The sequence below is a fragment of the Aotus nancymaae genome, unplaced genomic scaffold (assembly GCF_030222135.1).
Source record: "Aotus nancymaae isolate 86718 unplaced genomic scaffold, 86718_ANA_hifiasm-v0.15.2.pri h1tg000030l, whole genome shotgun sequence".
Taxonomy (NCBI): domain Eukaryota; kingdom Metazoa; phylum Chordata; class Mammalia; order Primates; family Aotidae; genus Aotus; species Aotus nancymaae.
This window is the reverse complement of record NW_026988443.1, coordinates 8,798,465-8,814,786: the sequence shown is the minus strand read 5'-3', so window position 1 is coordinate 8,814,786 and position 16,322 is coordinate 8,798,465. Positions and strand designations below refer to the sequence as shown.

The 16,322-nt window shown below is 36.9% G+C and overlaps 1 protein-coding gene across 4 annotated transcripts in view; it reads right to left on the bottom strand.

Moving 5' to 3' along the window:
• The window catches only part of RBL2 (RB transcriptional corepressor like 2), a 52,025-nt gene that overhangs the window by 20,914 nt on the left and 14,789 nt on the right, over window positions 1–16,322 (bottom strand). For all 4 annotated transcript variants that reach the window (XM_012447945.2, XM_012447946.2, XM_012447948.3 and 1 more), the window contains 9 exons: window positions 14,528–14,656; window positions 12,416–12,576; window positions 12,259–12,323; window positions 11,193–11,379; window positions 5,335–5,501; window positions 3,012–3,121; window positions 2,224–2,327; window positions 1,051–1,188; window positions 93–257 (listed from right to left, as the gene is read on the bottom strand). In XM_012447945.2, coding sequence (XP_012303368.2) covers window positions 93–257; window positions 1,051–1,188; window positions 2,224–2,327; window positions 3,012–3,121; window positions 5,335–5,501; window positions 11,193–11,379; window positions 12,259–12,323; window positions 12,416–12,576; window positions 14,528–14,656 — 1,226 coding nt within the window. The remainder of the gene's footprint in view (window positions 1–92; window positions 258–1,050; window positions 1,189–2,223; window positions 2,328–3,011; window positions 3,122–5,334; window positions 5,502–11,192; window positions 11,380–12,258; window positions 12,324–12,415; window positions 12,577–14,527; window positions 14,657–16,322) is intronic.

Genomic DNA, 16,322 nt, shown 5'->3' with positions numbered 1-16,322 from the left:
AACCCAATTGCCACCCTCCTATCCTCAAAAGGATTATTAATAGATTAGATATTGATGTATTTTTCTCATAAAAAGATGTTATTTTCACAAACCTCTTCACATGTAGGAACTCTGTTTTCATTGTCTCTAATTTTCTCCCAGAGTGGAGACTCTGGTTTCCATGCCAAATGATCTAAGATTTGTTCTTCAATCTGATTAAGGTGTTTTACCACCTCTCTACAAAGGCCATCTTCTGCTCTAATGAATACTTCTATTACCTGAAATAAAAAGTGTTCTGGTTCATTGAATAATTATTAAATATTTTTAAATATTTAGACAAGAAATTAGTCAAAAATTACAAGTTGAAATATTATTTTGAAACAGCTGATCTTCCTTTACTGTCTTTGTAAACAATTATAGTTCAAACCATATGAATTATATAAAATTGTTTACATTGTGATGTATTTCAAAATTTGCTAACGAAAATACATGTCTTGTATATTGAGGCTGAAAAACATTACTCTTAAAATTGCATATCAAAATTTCTAAACATTTAATCTATGCCACTATAAAAATTAGTTTTGACTATCTTATGAGTTAAGATAAATTCATATGCTAAGTCAGTATCAAGAAACAGCTACCAAATCAGTGTTTTAATTCTATGCCTCTGTAACACATGAAAGAGAACTTTTATTTTTTTTCTGAAAGACATTTTCAATAGTATTTAATTTCCATAAAATAAAAAAGGCTGCTATACAAGATTAGCTAGTGACATGTGTGCTGCTTTTTTAAGCCTTCTCAGCTCATAAAAATCACAGTATTCTAAAAACTTTTATCAGATAAAGAGAGGAATCAAATAAAGCTTTTACCCAAAATAGATCTTTCATACAATATTAAAAGAATTTATATAGGTCTTAAGATTCTGTTTCTTTTCTGCTCCACAAACAGAGATTAACTATGTTATTAAAAACATAATAAATGTACTTAGATGTTAACTTGAACTAAATGACTAACAACAGGAAGCTGGTCTCATCTACAATATCCCCTTTAGTGTCATATTTTTAAAAATACCTTATAAAAATGATAAAGAGGCACATCAAATATTTCAGTAATAAATGGAAAATTCCCAGGAGGCTTATAAGAAAAAGTGACGACCTCAAGGCAGCAGGCCAAGAGAGATCTGTGGAATGCATCTTGTTCCAGAATACCCTATAAAATAAAGTTATTAGCATTTAGAAACATGAGCCTAGTCTAAAAAGACATTTTATACCCAGTGAACTTAAGCGAAAATACCAAAGAAAGTCTCATTTTCTGAGTGAGTAAAAAGTATGTGCTTATTTTCTTACAAAGCCTTTCTTAATTATATAAATAAAGCCCATTTTTAGTAGAGAAAATATATTAAAGGTCTGTGTTAAGACTTTTTAAAAGCTTACCTATATTATAAAATATATCTTAAAAGAGATTACATCTCTAACCAAAATACACACACCCTGATGCTTAGAAGAACAATGATAGGGAAAAATGTTTCAAAACAGTATTTACAGTAAATGCTGTAAAAAACAGAAAGCGGGGCTGGGCGTGGTGGTTCACGTCTGTAATCCTAGCACTCTGGGAGGCCGAGGCAGGAAGATCACCTGAAGTCAGGAGGCCGAGCCAGCCTGACCAACAAGGTGAAACCCCATCTCTACTAAAAATACAAAATTAGCCAGGCACAGTGGTGCACGCCTGTAGTCCCAGCTACTTGGAGGCTGAGGCAGGAGAATTGCTTGAACCCAGGAGGCAGAGGTTGTGCCACTGCACTCCAGCCTGGGCAACAAGAGCAAAACTCCATTTCAAAACAAAAGAAAAAGAAAAAAAGAAGAAAAAAAAACGGAAAGGGACCAGGTGGGTGGATCATGCCTGTAATCCCAGCACTTTGGGAGGCTGAGGTGGGCAGATCACTTGAGGCAAGAGTTTGAGACCAGCCTGGCCAACACAGTCCAAGAATCGCTTGAACCCAGGAGGCAGAGGTTGCAGCCTGGGTTCCACCTCAAATTGAGGTTCCACCTCAAATAATAAATAAATAAATAAATAAATAAAACAAAAGCACAGACAATTAGTGGAAAAACTTGGATTTCATCAAAATTAAAAACTTTTGTGCATGAAAGGAGACTATAAATAAAGTTAAAAAAACAACTCACAGAATGGGACAGGAAGGAAATTATGTTTTCTTGTGCTGATCAATACACTGGTTATTTTACTCACAGATAAATCCATGTCTCCCAGTCTTTTTTGTTCCTGCTCAATAACAGATTCTAATACTTTATAATAAAGCATCTCTGCAAAACGAAAATGTTTGCTGGCAATTTCTGTAGAAATAATAAAAAACCATAAAAATGGCACACACAGAAAATAAAGACCCATTCCTCCTTTACTCACAAAATAAAATTTAAAACCAACCCAATACTTCAGATACACACACTCCTTATGACTGGTGTTTTAATTATTCCTAAGATACCCTAATTTTCTTCATGGTAATAGTCACATTTTTCTAAAATTATGAAATGAAATTTGCACATAAAGAACTGTAATATAATTTAGGATTTACACCCTTTTTTCCTCTATGTTTTAACAAAACAGATCTACGCTTAGAGGTATGTAACTGACTTACTATTCCACACTTACTTAGTTCCAATTCCTGACAACAAACAACTCTAGGCCAGGTTTGGGCCTGTAACAGTGATATCCTCTGTCCTTATTCTCAATATGTTGAAGAATCACTACACTTCTATTTAATTTCCAGTTTACAAATAAAATCTAAAGATTTGCAGATAAAAAGGCATCAGAAATCCAACATAATAAAGATACCACTCTAAAATTTCTATCTTACTGAGAAGGGCTCCGAAATCACTTGGTTGACCAGAAAAACTAGACAGCCATATCCAGTCTAAAGTCATAAATCTTTTCCTCATCTTTCTGACTTAGTTAATAAGAAATGACTCCATTTAGTTAAACTTCAAACATAAGAGCAGAATAACAATATTAAACCTTACCTTTAGCACAATTACTGAAATCTTCATCTGGCTGGAAATGCTGAGAATATATTTCAAACATTTCTTTCAGTCTGTTAGCAATAGCCTGGCTTGGATCTCTGGAACATGTCCTAAAAAGAAACAATCTAATTTAAAGGGCTTGCCAAGTCACAAAGAGATAAAATGTTTCTGTAATTTCACTAACATGTAAATATAAAACACTCTGAACAGAAACTATGTATTTCCCAAATTTATCCAAGAGATCCCATACTTCCTTCTCAAGGTGGTGGTATTACCAGTTTGAGTGAAAAAAACTTTTCTTATGTGGGGCTACAACTTTTATTTTTATTTTTTTGTGGTGAGGGGAACAGAGTCTTGCTCAGTCACCCAGGCTGGAGTGCAGTGGTGCAATCTTGGCTCACTGCAACCTCCACCTCCCTCCTGCCTCAGTCTCCAAGTAGCTAGGTCTACAGGCAACTGCCACCACACCCAGCTAATTTTTGTATTTTTAGTAGAGATGGGTTTCACCATGTTGGCCAGGCTGGTCCTGGCCTCAAGTGATCTACCCGCTTCAGCCTCCCAAAGTGTTGGGATTATAGGAGTAAGCCACCGCACCGGGTCAGGGCTACACCTTTCAGTGCAGAAAGTTCAGCAACCTTGGCCTGGGCCCTTTTGATGTCTGTGACTGTCTCCTAACTGTCCTATACAACCCCAATCACTGATGATCCCAAACTTGCCCTTAGCTATTTCCCTAGAGGGCAGTACAACTCCCATTAAGAACACCTGGAAGAAAACAGAACGAAGGTGTATAAAACACATACTACAGACTCACATAAACTGTTCCTAGCATTCTACATTTTTTCCCGCAAATGAGGTTTATTTCAGTCTTTTTATTATTATATAGCAATATATGTTCAATGCAGAAGCATTATACAAATTATCACCATGTAATTTTTGTAACAACTGTTTTTATCTTGATCACAAATACATATATATATATGATTATATATACATTCTTTGTGAAAATGAAGCAAGTTAAAAAATTATAAAGAGAATAAAAATTCAATTATAGTCCTGCTAGATACAACTATTGAATACATATACAAGCAGAATTTTATTTTATTATTTTTTCGAGACGGAGTTTCGCTCTTGTTACCCAGGCTGGAGTGCAATGGCGTGATCACCGCAACCTCCGCCTCCTGGGTTCAGGCAATTCTCCTGCCTCAGCCTCCTGAGTAGACAAGCAGAATTTTATCTACGAACACACACACACACACCCCTTTCTACAAAAACAGGACCCTTTGGTTTTACCTAGTATCTACTGGTAATATTTAACCCCACTAATGGTAGCTAAGATTTAAAATGCTGTTCTGCCTGGTTAGAAACTGTAAAGAGATATGGAAGATACAGGGATTAAGACAGGCTTCTGAAATCTATTTACAAAATGCTTATAAATTCAAGGCAAACAAGGTCCATCTGAAAAACATGACTCAGGAAGAGGCTACAAAGATATAACTTGATGAGTAAAAATCACAATCAAATTTATGAATAAAGTAGACTTCATGAAAATGTAAAGGAAAAGTAGTTGGCATTTAATAAGCCTAGTTATGAGTGGAAAATTACTTATGTGTACACTGAGGGTCTTCTTGATATATACCACCAGAAATAAAATGGGGTCTTATTGGGTCTATGTCATCAAATCATAAAGTTTTAGGACTTAGAGAGACCTTGGATGTAACTTTTCAAATCAACTTGCCAAAGATTATGCACAAGATGATGAGACTCAGCCTACTGGGCTTTTAACTAAAACTCAGCAATATTCCTACCAGTCTTAGGCAAATCAAAGGAACTAAACGCAGTGAACTTCCTCTCCAAGATAAGGATGTTTTATAGAGCTTACAAAAGTTACAGTGGTTTTTGCCCTGCTCTATAAATGTATGGAATTCCATTAATCTTTTCAAATCTGAGTCACCCTTTAGAGCTTTCCTCAGGTTCAACCCTCTTCCTGAAGTCCTTTGATAATTCCCATCTTGACTGAGCTTCCCTCCCCTACCCCACCACTCCCTGAAATCTTGATACAACAGTTGGCAATAAGATAGTTTGGTGCTTTATTCTACACTGTCTGGTGTTATTAGTTACTATATCTTGTATTATATTAAAGAATCTGAGGAAAGATCTTCCACTTATACATCTTATTGCTAGGTTCTCTATAGACTCACAACAGGACTGAGTATACAATTGATATAAAATTATTCATGGGCAAATTAAGGCATTAATGAAAAAAATAGCAAGTTGGAAAATGGTCAATAACCAAAAATAGAAAGCAGACAGGGTTCAAACTAACCTGAGAATCTGTTCCAGTTTCTCACTTGGTGCATTCCTGAGGCCTGTCAGCATGGTGTGAAGACGACTCAAGCTATGCGTAGCTGTAGAAACTGGGGTCACACAAGGGCTGTTCTCCTTAACGTACCTAACACCAGTTAGTGGTGTGGAAATTCTAGGTGCTTTGGACTAAAGAAAAAAGAAATTACATAGATTAAATAAATATTTTTAAAAGAACATTATTTTAGGCCAGAAAGACTTTAAATCACTTCACAAATGAGACTTCAAGCCAGTAAGACTATCTTTATAATATCGATAAATTTTAGTTACTCGAATGTCACGATTCTTGGAGTTTAAACATAACAGCATTAAGAGCCACCACTATCCTTGTGAAGACGAAGGTGTGAAAGAATAATTTGTATTTTAGCTAACTAAGTTTGTCTCTTAAAAGTTAAACCTCTAAAATAAGGTATAGCTCCCTATAATCCCTCCTGTAAAACTTAGGCTCAGAGGCAAAGATAAGCATTCTACTCACTTGAAAAAGTTAAGAATATTATTCTCAGCTCTGACAAACAGAATTTCACAGTTCTCATCTACTGCTATTTTTGCAAACACTCAAAGATAAAAGAAAACTGTGAATTAAATTTGGTTCAAAAAAAAAATCCATAATTTAACAAACACCCACTGACATGGTTTGGCTGTGTTTGCATCGAAATCTCAACTTGAATTGTATCTCCCAGAATTCCCATGCGTTGTGGGAGGCAACCAAGGGGAGGTAATTAAATCATGGGGGCCAGTCTTTCCCGTGCTATTCTTGTGATAGTGAATACGTCTCATGAGATCTGATGGGTTTATCAGGGGTTTCCGCTTTTGCTTCTTCCTCATTTTTCTCTTGTCACCGTCATATAAAAAGTGCCTTTTGATTCCTGCCATGATTCTGACAGCCATGTGGAACTGTAAGTCCAATTAAATCTCTTTTTCTTCCCAGTCTTGGGTATGTCTTTATTTGCAGCATGAAAATGAACTAATACACCCACCATCCAGATATTCAAATTTGCTTCAGAGAGAGATAATAAAATAAACATTCCCTAAAAAGGCGACTTGATGCAGAACAGCCTTCATTGGTCTTCCTGCCCCTCCTATACCTTTGGTTACCAGAATCCATCACAGTTTTTCCCCCTGAAATAAACAAGTCTTCAGAGAAATAAGTTAAAGTCGACATTCTTGACAATAAATATGGAAAAAATGTGACTTGGTGTCAAAGGAGCTAGTAAAATATCTTTCTAATTATTCAAATAAACTCTGAAAGGTTAAGATAGCTTAATAGTGTCTTTTAATATTCAAGATAAACCAAATTTCCCTGTGTATTAAACGTACTTATTCTAATTTTTTAAAAAAACCTAGCAAAGTTTTCACCTGGCAACACAATGGACTGTTTAAATTTCCTAAGATACAGAAAAGGACAGAAATTTACTATATACAGAAATAAACCTACATGTTTTCTCTCTGTCTTACAATACATACACAATGAAACTAAGACTTTCATATTATTTCAAAGAAATTCATCCTATAATTAAATGAATAAAATGATTTGAATAGATTAACTGCATTCAAAAGGTTGCTCCCTGCCTTACAAGGTTTCTTGCAGCCAGCTACCTCACTGTGCATGAACCAATGCCTACATTGGGAGGCTTTGGGAGGGAAAAACACCTTGTACACAAACCCCTGCTATTGATTCAGGAGAATCAATAGCAGCCAGCAGCATATAACTGCATCACCTAGGGCAGCAGTGGTTTCACAGAAGAAACTAGGTGTGACAACCACAAACAGCTTCCTGCCCAGAGTCCTCAAGGTCAACATGGTGCTTCTTGGTAGCACTGTTGAAGTGCTTAGCTTAAAGCTTCCTGTTCATTCTGATTAAGAGGAATCTTTCTTTAACTTGGGTGCAAATATTAAGTCAGTATCTTAAAAGGATGTTCCTTCCCCAAATGAAGATACAAAATTTGGAGTGATTCTTGAGCTTTGTCCTTAGTAGTCCTCTTTTATTCTCTCTCAATTCATACCTCTAAGTAATCTCTCTTTTATTCTCTCTCAATTCATACCTCTAAGTAATCTCTCCTCATTTCATGGCTTTAAAAGCCATCTGTTGGATTAAAGACTTAAACATAAGACCTAACACCATAAAAACCCTAGAAGAAAACCTAGGCAAAACCATTCAGGACATAGGCATAGGCAAGGACTTCATGACCAAAACACCAAAAGCATTGGCAACAAAAGCCAAAACAGACAAATGGGACCTAATCAAACTCCACAGCTTCTGCACGGCAAAAGAAACAGTCATTAGAGTGAATCAGCAACCAACAGAATGGGAAAAAATTTTACAGCTTACCCATCTGACAAAGGGCTGATACCCAGAATTTACAACAAACTAAAACAGATTTACAAGAAAAAAACAAACAAGCCCATTCAAAAGTGGGCGAGGGATATGAACAGATACTTTACAAAAGAAGATATACATGAGGCCAACAAACATATGAAAAAATGCTCATCATCACTGGTCATTAGAGAAATGCAAATCAAAACTACATTGAGATACCATCTCACGCCAGTTAGAATGGTGATCATTAAAAAATCTGGAGACAACAGATGCTGGAGAGGATGTGGAGAAATAGGAACACTTTTACACTGTTGATGGGAGTGTAAATTAGTTCAACCATTGTGGAAGACAGTGTGGTGATTCCTCAAGGACCTAGAAATAGAAATTCCATTTAACCCAGCAATTCCATTACTGGGTATATATCCAAAGGATTATAAATCATGCTACTATAAGGACACATGCACACGAATGTTCATTGCAGCACAGTTTACAATAGCAAAGACCTGGAACCAACCCAAATGCCCATCGATGATAGACTGGACAGGGAAAATGTGGTACATATACACCATGGAATATTATGCAGCCATCAAAAACGATGAGTTCGCGTCCTTTGTAGGGACATGGATGAACCTGGAAACCATCATTCTCAGCAAACTGACACAAGAACACAAAATCAAACACCGCATGTTCTCACTCACAGGCGGGTGTTGAACAATGAGAACACATGGACACAGGGAGAGGAGCACTATACACTGGAGTCTGCTGGGGGGAAATAGGGGAGGGACAGCGGAGGGTGGGGAGTTGGGGAAAGAGAGCATGGGGAGAAATGCCAGATATAGGTGAAGGGGAGGAAGGCAGCAAATCACACTGCCACGTGTGCACCTATGCAACAATCTTGCATGTTCTTCACATGTACCCCAAAACCTAAAATGCAATAACAAAATAAAATAAAATAAAAAATAAAAAAATAAAAGCCATCTGTTTCCTGATGACCCCAGGACATAAATACACAACCCTAACCTCTACTGTGAACTCGTGAACACCGGTCTTGAATACCTCAATTGTCTATTCAACTTCTCTACTAGGATGCTTAAAAGACACCTCAAATTTAACATGCTAATAACCCTAACTTGATTCCCCCTCTCCCAGACTTGCTCTTCCCTCTTAATAAACTTCAGTAGTAAATGTTCTTGGAATGTCTACAGTGTGCCAAGCACTGCCTGCATACAACCCTGGTCACAGCCTTCGTGAAGCTTATATTCTAATGCAAGGAGACAGGTAATAAATGATTCTTTCTACCTACCTCTGTACTTACTGTCAGACAGTGATAAATACTAAGAGAAATACTAGCAAGCAGAGTCAGGGGGAAAGGAAGTCCTGAGGGTTGGGGAGGATGTTGTGATTATTATTGACACAGTAGTTGGGTTATCAGAGACCAGAATGAAGTGAGAAAAAAGCCACATGAATATTTTAAAGCAATGTTTTAGGCAGGACATTGCAAAGGCAAAGGCTTTGCATTGCAGGCATGCTTGGCTTATCTGAAGAACAAAAAAGGAGGTTAATGTGGCATAAGTGGGTAAGGATGGAGGAAAGTAGTAGATGAATTCAGAGAGAGCCAGGGCCAGATCAATTATGACCTTACAGGTACTTGTCAGGATTTTAGCTTTTATGCCATTCACTCAACTGGAGGCATCACTATTCTCTCTCCCTCAAACCCTAGATCCAAACCATCAGTAAATCCTGTGGGTGCCATCTCCAAAATATGGCCCAGATACAAACTGTTCTCTGAAGCAAGCCACCATAAACTATTGCCAGAATCATTCCAATAGCTTCTTAACTCCCTACTTCCACCCTTACCTCTCATCTCACTTTCCCACACCACCTTTAAAAATGTAAATCAGACACTCTTCTTAGTAACACCCTCTTAATGGCGTTCATCTCAATCAGAACAAAAGCGAAAGTCCTTACAATGGCTTCCAAAGCCTACAGGATCTGTCTGGCTCTCTTGTTCCTCCTTCCTTTCTTTTTCTTCTCATTTTTTTTTAAAGACAGGGTCTTGCTCTGTCACCCAGGCTGGAGTGCAGAGACACGATCACAGCTTACTGCAGCCTGGAACTCCCAGGCTCAAGGGATCCTTCCGACTGAGCCTCACAAATAGGTGGGATCACAGGTACGTACAACCATGGCCAGCTAATTTTTTGTATTAATATTTATGTAGAGACGTGGTCTTGCTTTGTTGCCCAGACGGGTCTTGAACTCCTGGGCTCAAGCAATTCTCCACCTCAGTCTCTGAATGTGCTAGGATTTCAGGCATGAGCCACCACACCTGACCTCCCCTCACTTCTTACCACTTTTTCCCTCATTGTATTTGTACCACACTAGCATTCTCACTGTTTCTCCCAAAAGTTAATTCTGTTCCAACCTCACAGCTCTGCACTTGTTATGCCCTCAGCTTCAAATACATTTCCCCAGCTATACATATGGCTCGATTCCTCACTTACTTCCGATATGTGGCACCTTTCCCAACCACCTTATCTACCATAGCCCACCAATCCCATTCTCCCCTCCCCTCAATATTTTGTATTACTACTCTATTTTATTTTCTTCCTCTATCATCACCCAACATACTATATATTTACTTCTTTGTTTATCTCCTGTCCATCTCCCCACACTGGAATATAAGCTTCTTTAGAACAGGGTTCTTGTGGCTATTTTGTTCACTGCTATATACCCAGTGTCCAGGACACAATCTGGCATATAAAATGCTTTAGGAATATTTGTTGAATGAATAAGCAGACCAGTCTCAAGTCTGAAGCAGCTCACTTCCAGGTAAATTGGCCTTGAATTACCCAGTGTCTCTGGGAGCACCTGCCAGAAGTTTATAGTGTTTTCTGTTACCACAACAGAGCAGAAGGTAAACTCTCAGCCTGCATTATCCTAAGTATGTTTGAAATAATACCTCGTGGTCCTGAAACTCAGTTTAAAACAGTGTTCTTAAACACTCTAGGTCCTCAGTTTTCCAGGCCCCAGTGGGCCTGAATTGGGGCCCTGAATGAAGGCCCCAGTTTAGGTCAATTATCACTTCTAAATGCCTACTATGTTCACTACATATTTCTCCACATCCTCTCCAGCATCTGTTGTCTCCAGTCCAGATTTTTTTTTCTCCAGTCCAGATTTTGTAATGATCACCATTCTATTATACATATAAGACTATATATTACTGGCCCATCTTTTTAAAACCAACTATTATCAGCATGACGTATTTGTTTAAATTTATATTAATTTCTTTTTCCCAGACTTAACTAAAATGAATGAAAGCTGATATTAACAAAAAGTAAATCAAATATCATAGAGATACCTTTTTCAATTAAGAGAAGTATGATGAGAATTTTCTCTTTCATATTGGAGGCAAGTAAAACACAAACATGAAATTGCCAAAATAAAAAAGAACCCCTAGCTTATCTGCTCCTATGTTTCTACTCTTCTGGCATGGCTAAACTTACCTTGTCAAAATGTTGCTGTAAGATGTTTTTCATCTGCACCCTTTCAGCAGTCTCTGTTCCTGAACCAGTGTTCAGACACCTTGAGAGAGTCCCAATTTCCTCCTCAGCATCCTCTCCAAGAAATATCCGCTCATCTAAATTCCCAACAGATAAAACATACTCCTCATAGGCCTTATTGATGGCTTTACTATAGGGGAAAAAATACAGACAAAATGTACTAGTACTCTCAGCAAACTGCCATTTCAATTAAATATTTCATTTTGTTTACTAAAAGTTCTAATAATTTTTTGAAAGTTAAACTTTGGTAGGATCACTGGTAGTTATAAAAACTGGATAGTATCACCAGGTGCAGTAGCTCATGCCTGTAATCCCAGCACTTTGGGGAGGCCAAGACAGGCAGATCACAAGGTCAGGAGTTCGAGACCATCCTGGCCAACATGGTAAAACCCTGTCTCTACTAAAAGTACAAAAATTAGCCAGGTGTGGTGGCATGTGCCTGTAGTCTCAGCTACTAGGAAGGCTGAGGCAGAAGAATCACTTGAACTCGGAAGGCAGAGGTTGCAGTGAGCTGAGATTACGCCACTGCACTCCAGCCTGGGCGACAGAGCGAGACTCCGTCTCAAAAAACAAAAAAACTGGATAGTATCACATGTAATCTTGCTATCCTATGTTCATCCATCACATAGTACACTTATTTTGCTGACAAGTGTTTCAGCTGCTGGTAGGTGCAGCGTCTGATGAGAAGCTTAACTATCTGCCTAGCGGCTCTAGGCACCCCTAAAGACTTGCACACTTAGACATCATCAATTTTCACCCACATAGTTCCAGAAGAATTTATTTCAAAATTTATAATCCAGAAGCTTAATGAAACTTCAAAGAACAGCCATATAATTTTGAATACATTTAAAAACAGGTGCTTATATTAGGTGACAATTTTTGCTTCCCTGTATTCTCTCATAAAACATATTCTAAGTTTCCAGAGCACAAACAATAAAAACACTAACCTCCGAAGTTTCCTCAGTATACAATTTAAAATATTAAAACATTTTATAACAGAAGTACTCACAAACTCTCTCCAAAGTTCCCAGGTTCTAGAAACCCAGTAAGATTTTCTTCTTTTCCCTTAAGGAGCTATGATGAAAGAAGAGATCCTTAAGTCATCACGTTAAATCAAGTTTTTCTCCAGAAAACACTTTGACATTATTTCTTTGCTACTTACAAACCTTTTTTTCATAAAGTTTCCTAATATAGGGTTTCCAGAAATGTTCCTTTATCCCCTTTGCTTCCAAAACTAGGCCATCATGTAAGGAACACAGTTTTTCAATAATACAAGGGGGGTCAGAGGAAGGTTTAGAATCCTTAGCATGAAAATCTTCAGATAGGCCTATGGCGTATAGAATCACAAAACAGATATATCAGTTACACACAATAAGCCAATTTGTAATAAACTAAAATGTAAAACACAGAGTCTAATCAGTATACCAGTTAGCATATGAATGTATAGGAAACAGTATATATTGGCCTATTTTGACTCTATTTGCAGGGACATGGATGAATCTGGAAACCATCATTCTCAGCAAACTGACACAAGAACGGAAAACCAAACACCGCATGTTCTCACTCACAGGTGGGTGTTGAACAATGAGAACACAGACACAAGGAAGGGAACATCACACAGTGGAGTCTGTTGGGGGGTGGGGGTCTAGGGGAAGGATAGCAGTGGGTGGGGAGGTTGGGGAAGGATAACCTTGGGAGAAATACCTAATGTAGGTGACAGGGGGAAGGAGGCAGCAAACCACCATGGCATGTGTATACCTATGTAACAATCCTGCAAGATCTGCACATGTACCCCAGAACTTAAATTTAAAAAAAAATGGCAAATAGAAGTAAAGTGTATCATTACTCAAAAGATTTCAGTTATTCAATTATCTATGTAGAGATGGTTAAGGGGGAAACTAAAAAATTAAATTTTAGGATATTAAATTATAGGATACTAAGATCTAAAAACCACAAAAATAAAATATAACTTTGCAATTTTACATTCAAACAAAAAACATCACTTTTAAAAAATTACACTATTCAGAGACTATATACTTTGACTGTATTAAATCTATTTCATACTAACTTGCAATTTATTCTTCCCCTAGACTCAGCACAAAAGAAAAAAAATCAAATAAAAAATAAAGAGGTAAAGGTCGGACATGGTGGCTTCATGCCTGTAATCCTAGCACTTTGGGAGGCCAAGGTGGGTGCATCGTTGAGTCCAGGAGTTTGAGACCGGCCCAGGAAACACGGCCAAATCTCATCTCTATTAAAAAATACAAAAAATTAGCCTGGTGTGGTGGTGTGCATCTGTAGTCCCAGCTACCTGGGAGGCTGAGATGGGAGGATCACCTGAGCCCGGGAGATTGAGGCTGCAGTGAATCGTGATTGCACCACTGCACCCCAGCCTGGGTGACAGAGTGAGACCCTGTCTCAAAAAAAAAAAAAAAACTTTTTAATTAAAAAAAAAAAAAGCTAAAAGTGAAAGGAAGCAGCTTTTTGGGAATATAAAAGGGAGTTAGGACAGAAATGAGAGAAAGAACAGAAAAGAATATGAGGAACATTAAATTTACCATACCAGGAGCAACTGAAGTAAAACTCCACTAATTTTACAAACCTACCTTGATAGACAAGCTGAAATTTTAACTGGAATCACCTCAAAACTAAGAGTCACATAGAATCCTATTACAATATTACTCAAATAGCAGCAGCAATATTTATTTTAGCTCTATACATATTTTTTAATATTTGCTTTGTAAATCATAATTTGGGCTCATAACTGTTTATCATTCATAGAAATTATATACCTAAGTTCTATTAAATGCAATGCCAAAATCATCTTTTCCATATATCTGTAGTTTAGAAGGTGAAAGTTCATTTTACTTATTTTAGAACCATAACTGTTCTTCTGTACCAAAATTTGAAATGAGATTCTTTCAGCAAACTCTTTTAGATATCCTACAATGTGTCAAGCACAGTTTGCCAATGTAGAAAAACACTATCAGCTTTAATGTTATCTTTGCAGCTCTGAGTTTCTAAATGCCTTCTGCTTGTTGAGTATATATTTCAGAAACTTCTAAAGTTGTCATTTAAGACTTCGAATTTTGTGGTATCTGCAATTGTTTTTCCAAAAATATTTTTACAGGAAGCTTGACTCTTAGTGATAAATACCCTGGATAACTGTAATGATGGGAGCTTTTCAAAATACTGATGCTAGGAAACCTGCACAACTCCAAAGGGTAAACATAACATAGAAATAAGATTGCCCAAAAATCTTTGAGTTACAAACCTACCTTTAAAATTAGGGTTCACAAGTTCTTTACGATTAGAACACTGAAGGGCATTTCCATAAACTAAGTCCAAAGCACACAGCAGCAGGTGGTAAGAATTGACCAAATCATCGCTAATCATGGGGAAATTACCTGCAGGATTATAAGCAGTTACAGAATTAAATTAGCTTCAACGTTATAACATTTTAAAAATAATTTCATCCTTTAATTATATAACATTATACAACACTGTACAAAGTTGACTATTACAATAAGTGTTTTGGCAAACTTAGATTTTGAGATATTACTCTGATATCTTAATAAATTTCTTTCTTTCTTTTTTTCATAAAGAGACAGAGTCTTGGTGGGTCACCCAGACTGCAGTGTAGTGGTGTGATCATGGCTCACTGCAGCCTCAACCTCTTGTGCTCAAGAGATCTTCCTGTCTCAGCATCCTGGGCAGCTGAAATTACAGGCTCACGCCACCACATATGGCTAATTTAAAAAAATTTTTTTAGAGATGAAGTCTTGCTATGTTACCTAGGCTGGTCTTGAACTCCTGGACTCAAGTGATTCTCCTGCCTTGGCCCCCCAAAGTTCTAAGATTATAGGCATAAACCGCAGCCCAGCCTTTAATAAATTTTTAAGAGCTTAGTAAAAACTGTAACTTTACTAAAAATGCCATTCATTCATTCATTGTTTATTAAATACCTAGTAGCTGATTAAAACTTTGTCATTGGTCTTTTCTTTGAAAATCCTGAACACAAAGAACTTTATAAATTATCTCAAACTGTAAGAACTTGTTTTGCATGAAAACATTTTTGTCATGAAACTTATTAGAAATACTTAGGAGACAGCTGAAAAATTAATTCATTATTCATATACACATATTTTTTAAAGACCAGAACTTTTGATCAGACTCCAACAGTAATATTTTTAATACTTTTCTACATTATAAGCTCATACAACTTAATGCAACAGGAATATCATTAAATATCTTTCAATTCTAGAGCTACTAATCCCAAGAATAATTGCTGATGCTTGGTAACAAAGAAATAAGAAATCCCAAACCAGCCGGGCGCAGTGGCTCATGCCTGTAATCCTAGCACTTTGGGAGGCTAAGGTGGGTGGATCACCTGAGGTCAGGAGTTCAAGACCAGCCTGGCCATCATGGTGAAACCCCATCTTTTAAAAAAAAAGAGAAACCAAAACCTAAACTAACAGAAACACGTCATTTCTGTAGTACTGGCTGAACTCTAACACTGAACACATTTTTATATGTAGTTAAACAATTTTATTATCTTAATTTCCTAAAACTTAAGAATTATTTCTAGTTATTTCATAACTTCAAGCCTATCCCTTTTTTGGTTAAACACTGCACATGATTGTTTTATGGTGATTTTACATTCTTGTCTCCTGGGATTAATTCAATTTAAATAGCTAACATATATCTGAAGAATTATTTCCAAACCTTAGCATTTTCAAACTTAATGCCTACCCAAGTGTGTATGTACACACACACACACACACACACACACACACACACACACACGCAGCTTTGTTTCAAGTTTCCCTTTCTCTCTATTCTGCCAAAGAAAGTTACCACTTACCTCAGCATATACAAAGCAATTCTTTTTTTGTACAGATGGAAACATTCAACAAATAACTTAAAGGAAAAAACATTCTTCTGTTGCCAAAAAGGCAAATGATCAATACATTAAACTGTGGATTGATACAGCCAAACAACTTGCTTGGTTCTACTATAAAGAGGTTTAATTTTAAAATATACTTGGTTCCTCATTGTAAAACAGGAAGTAAG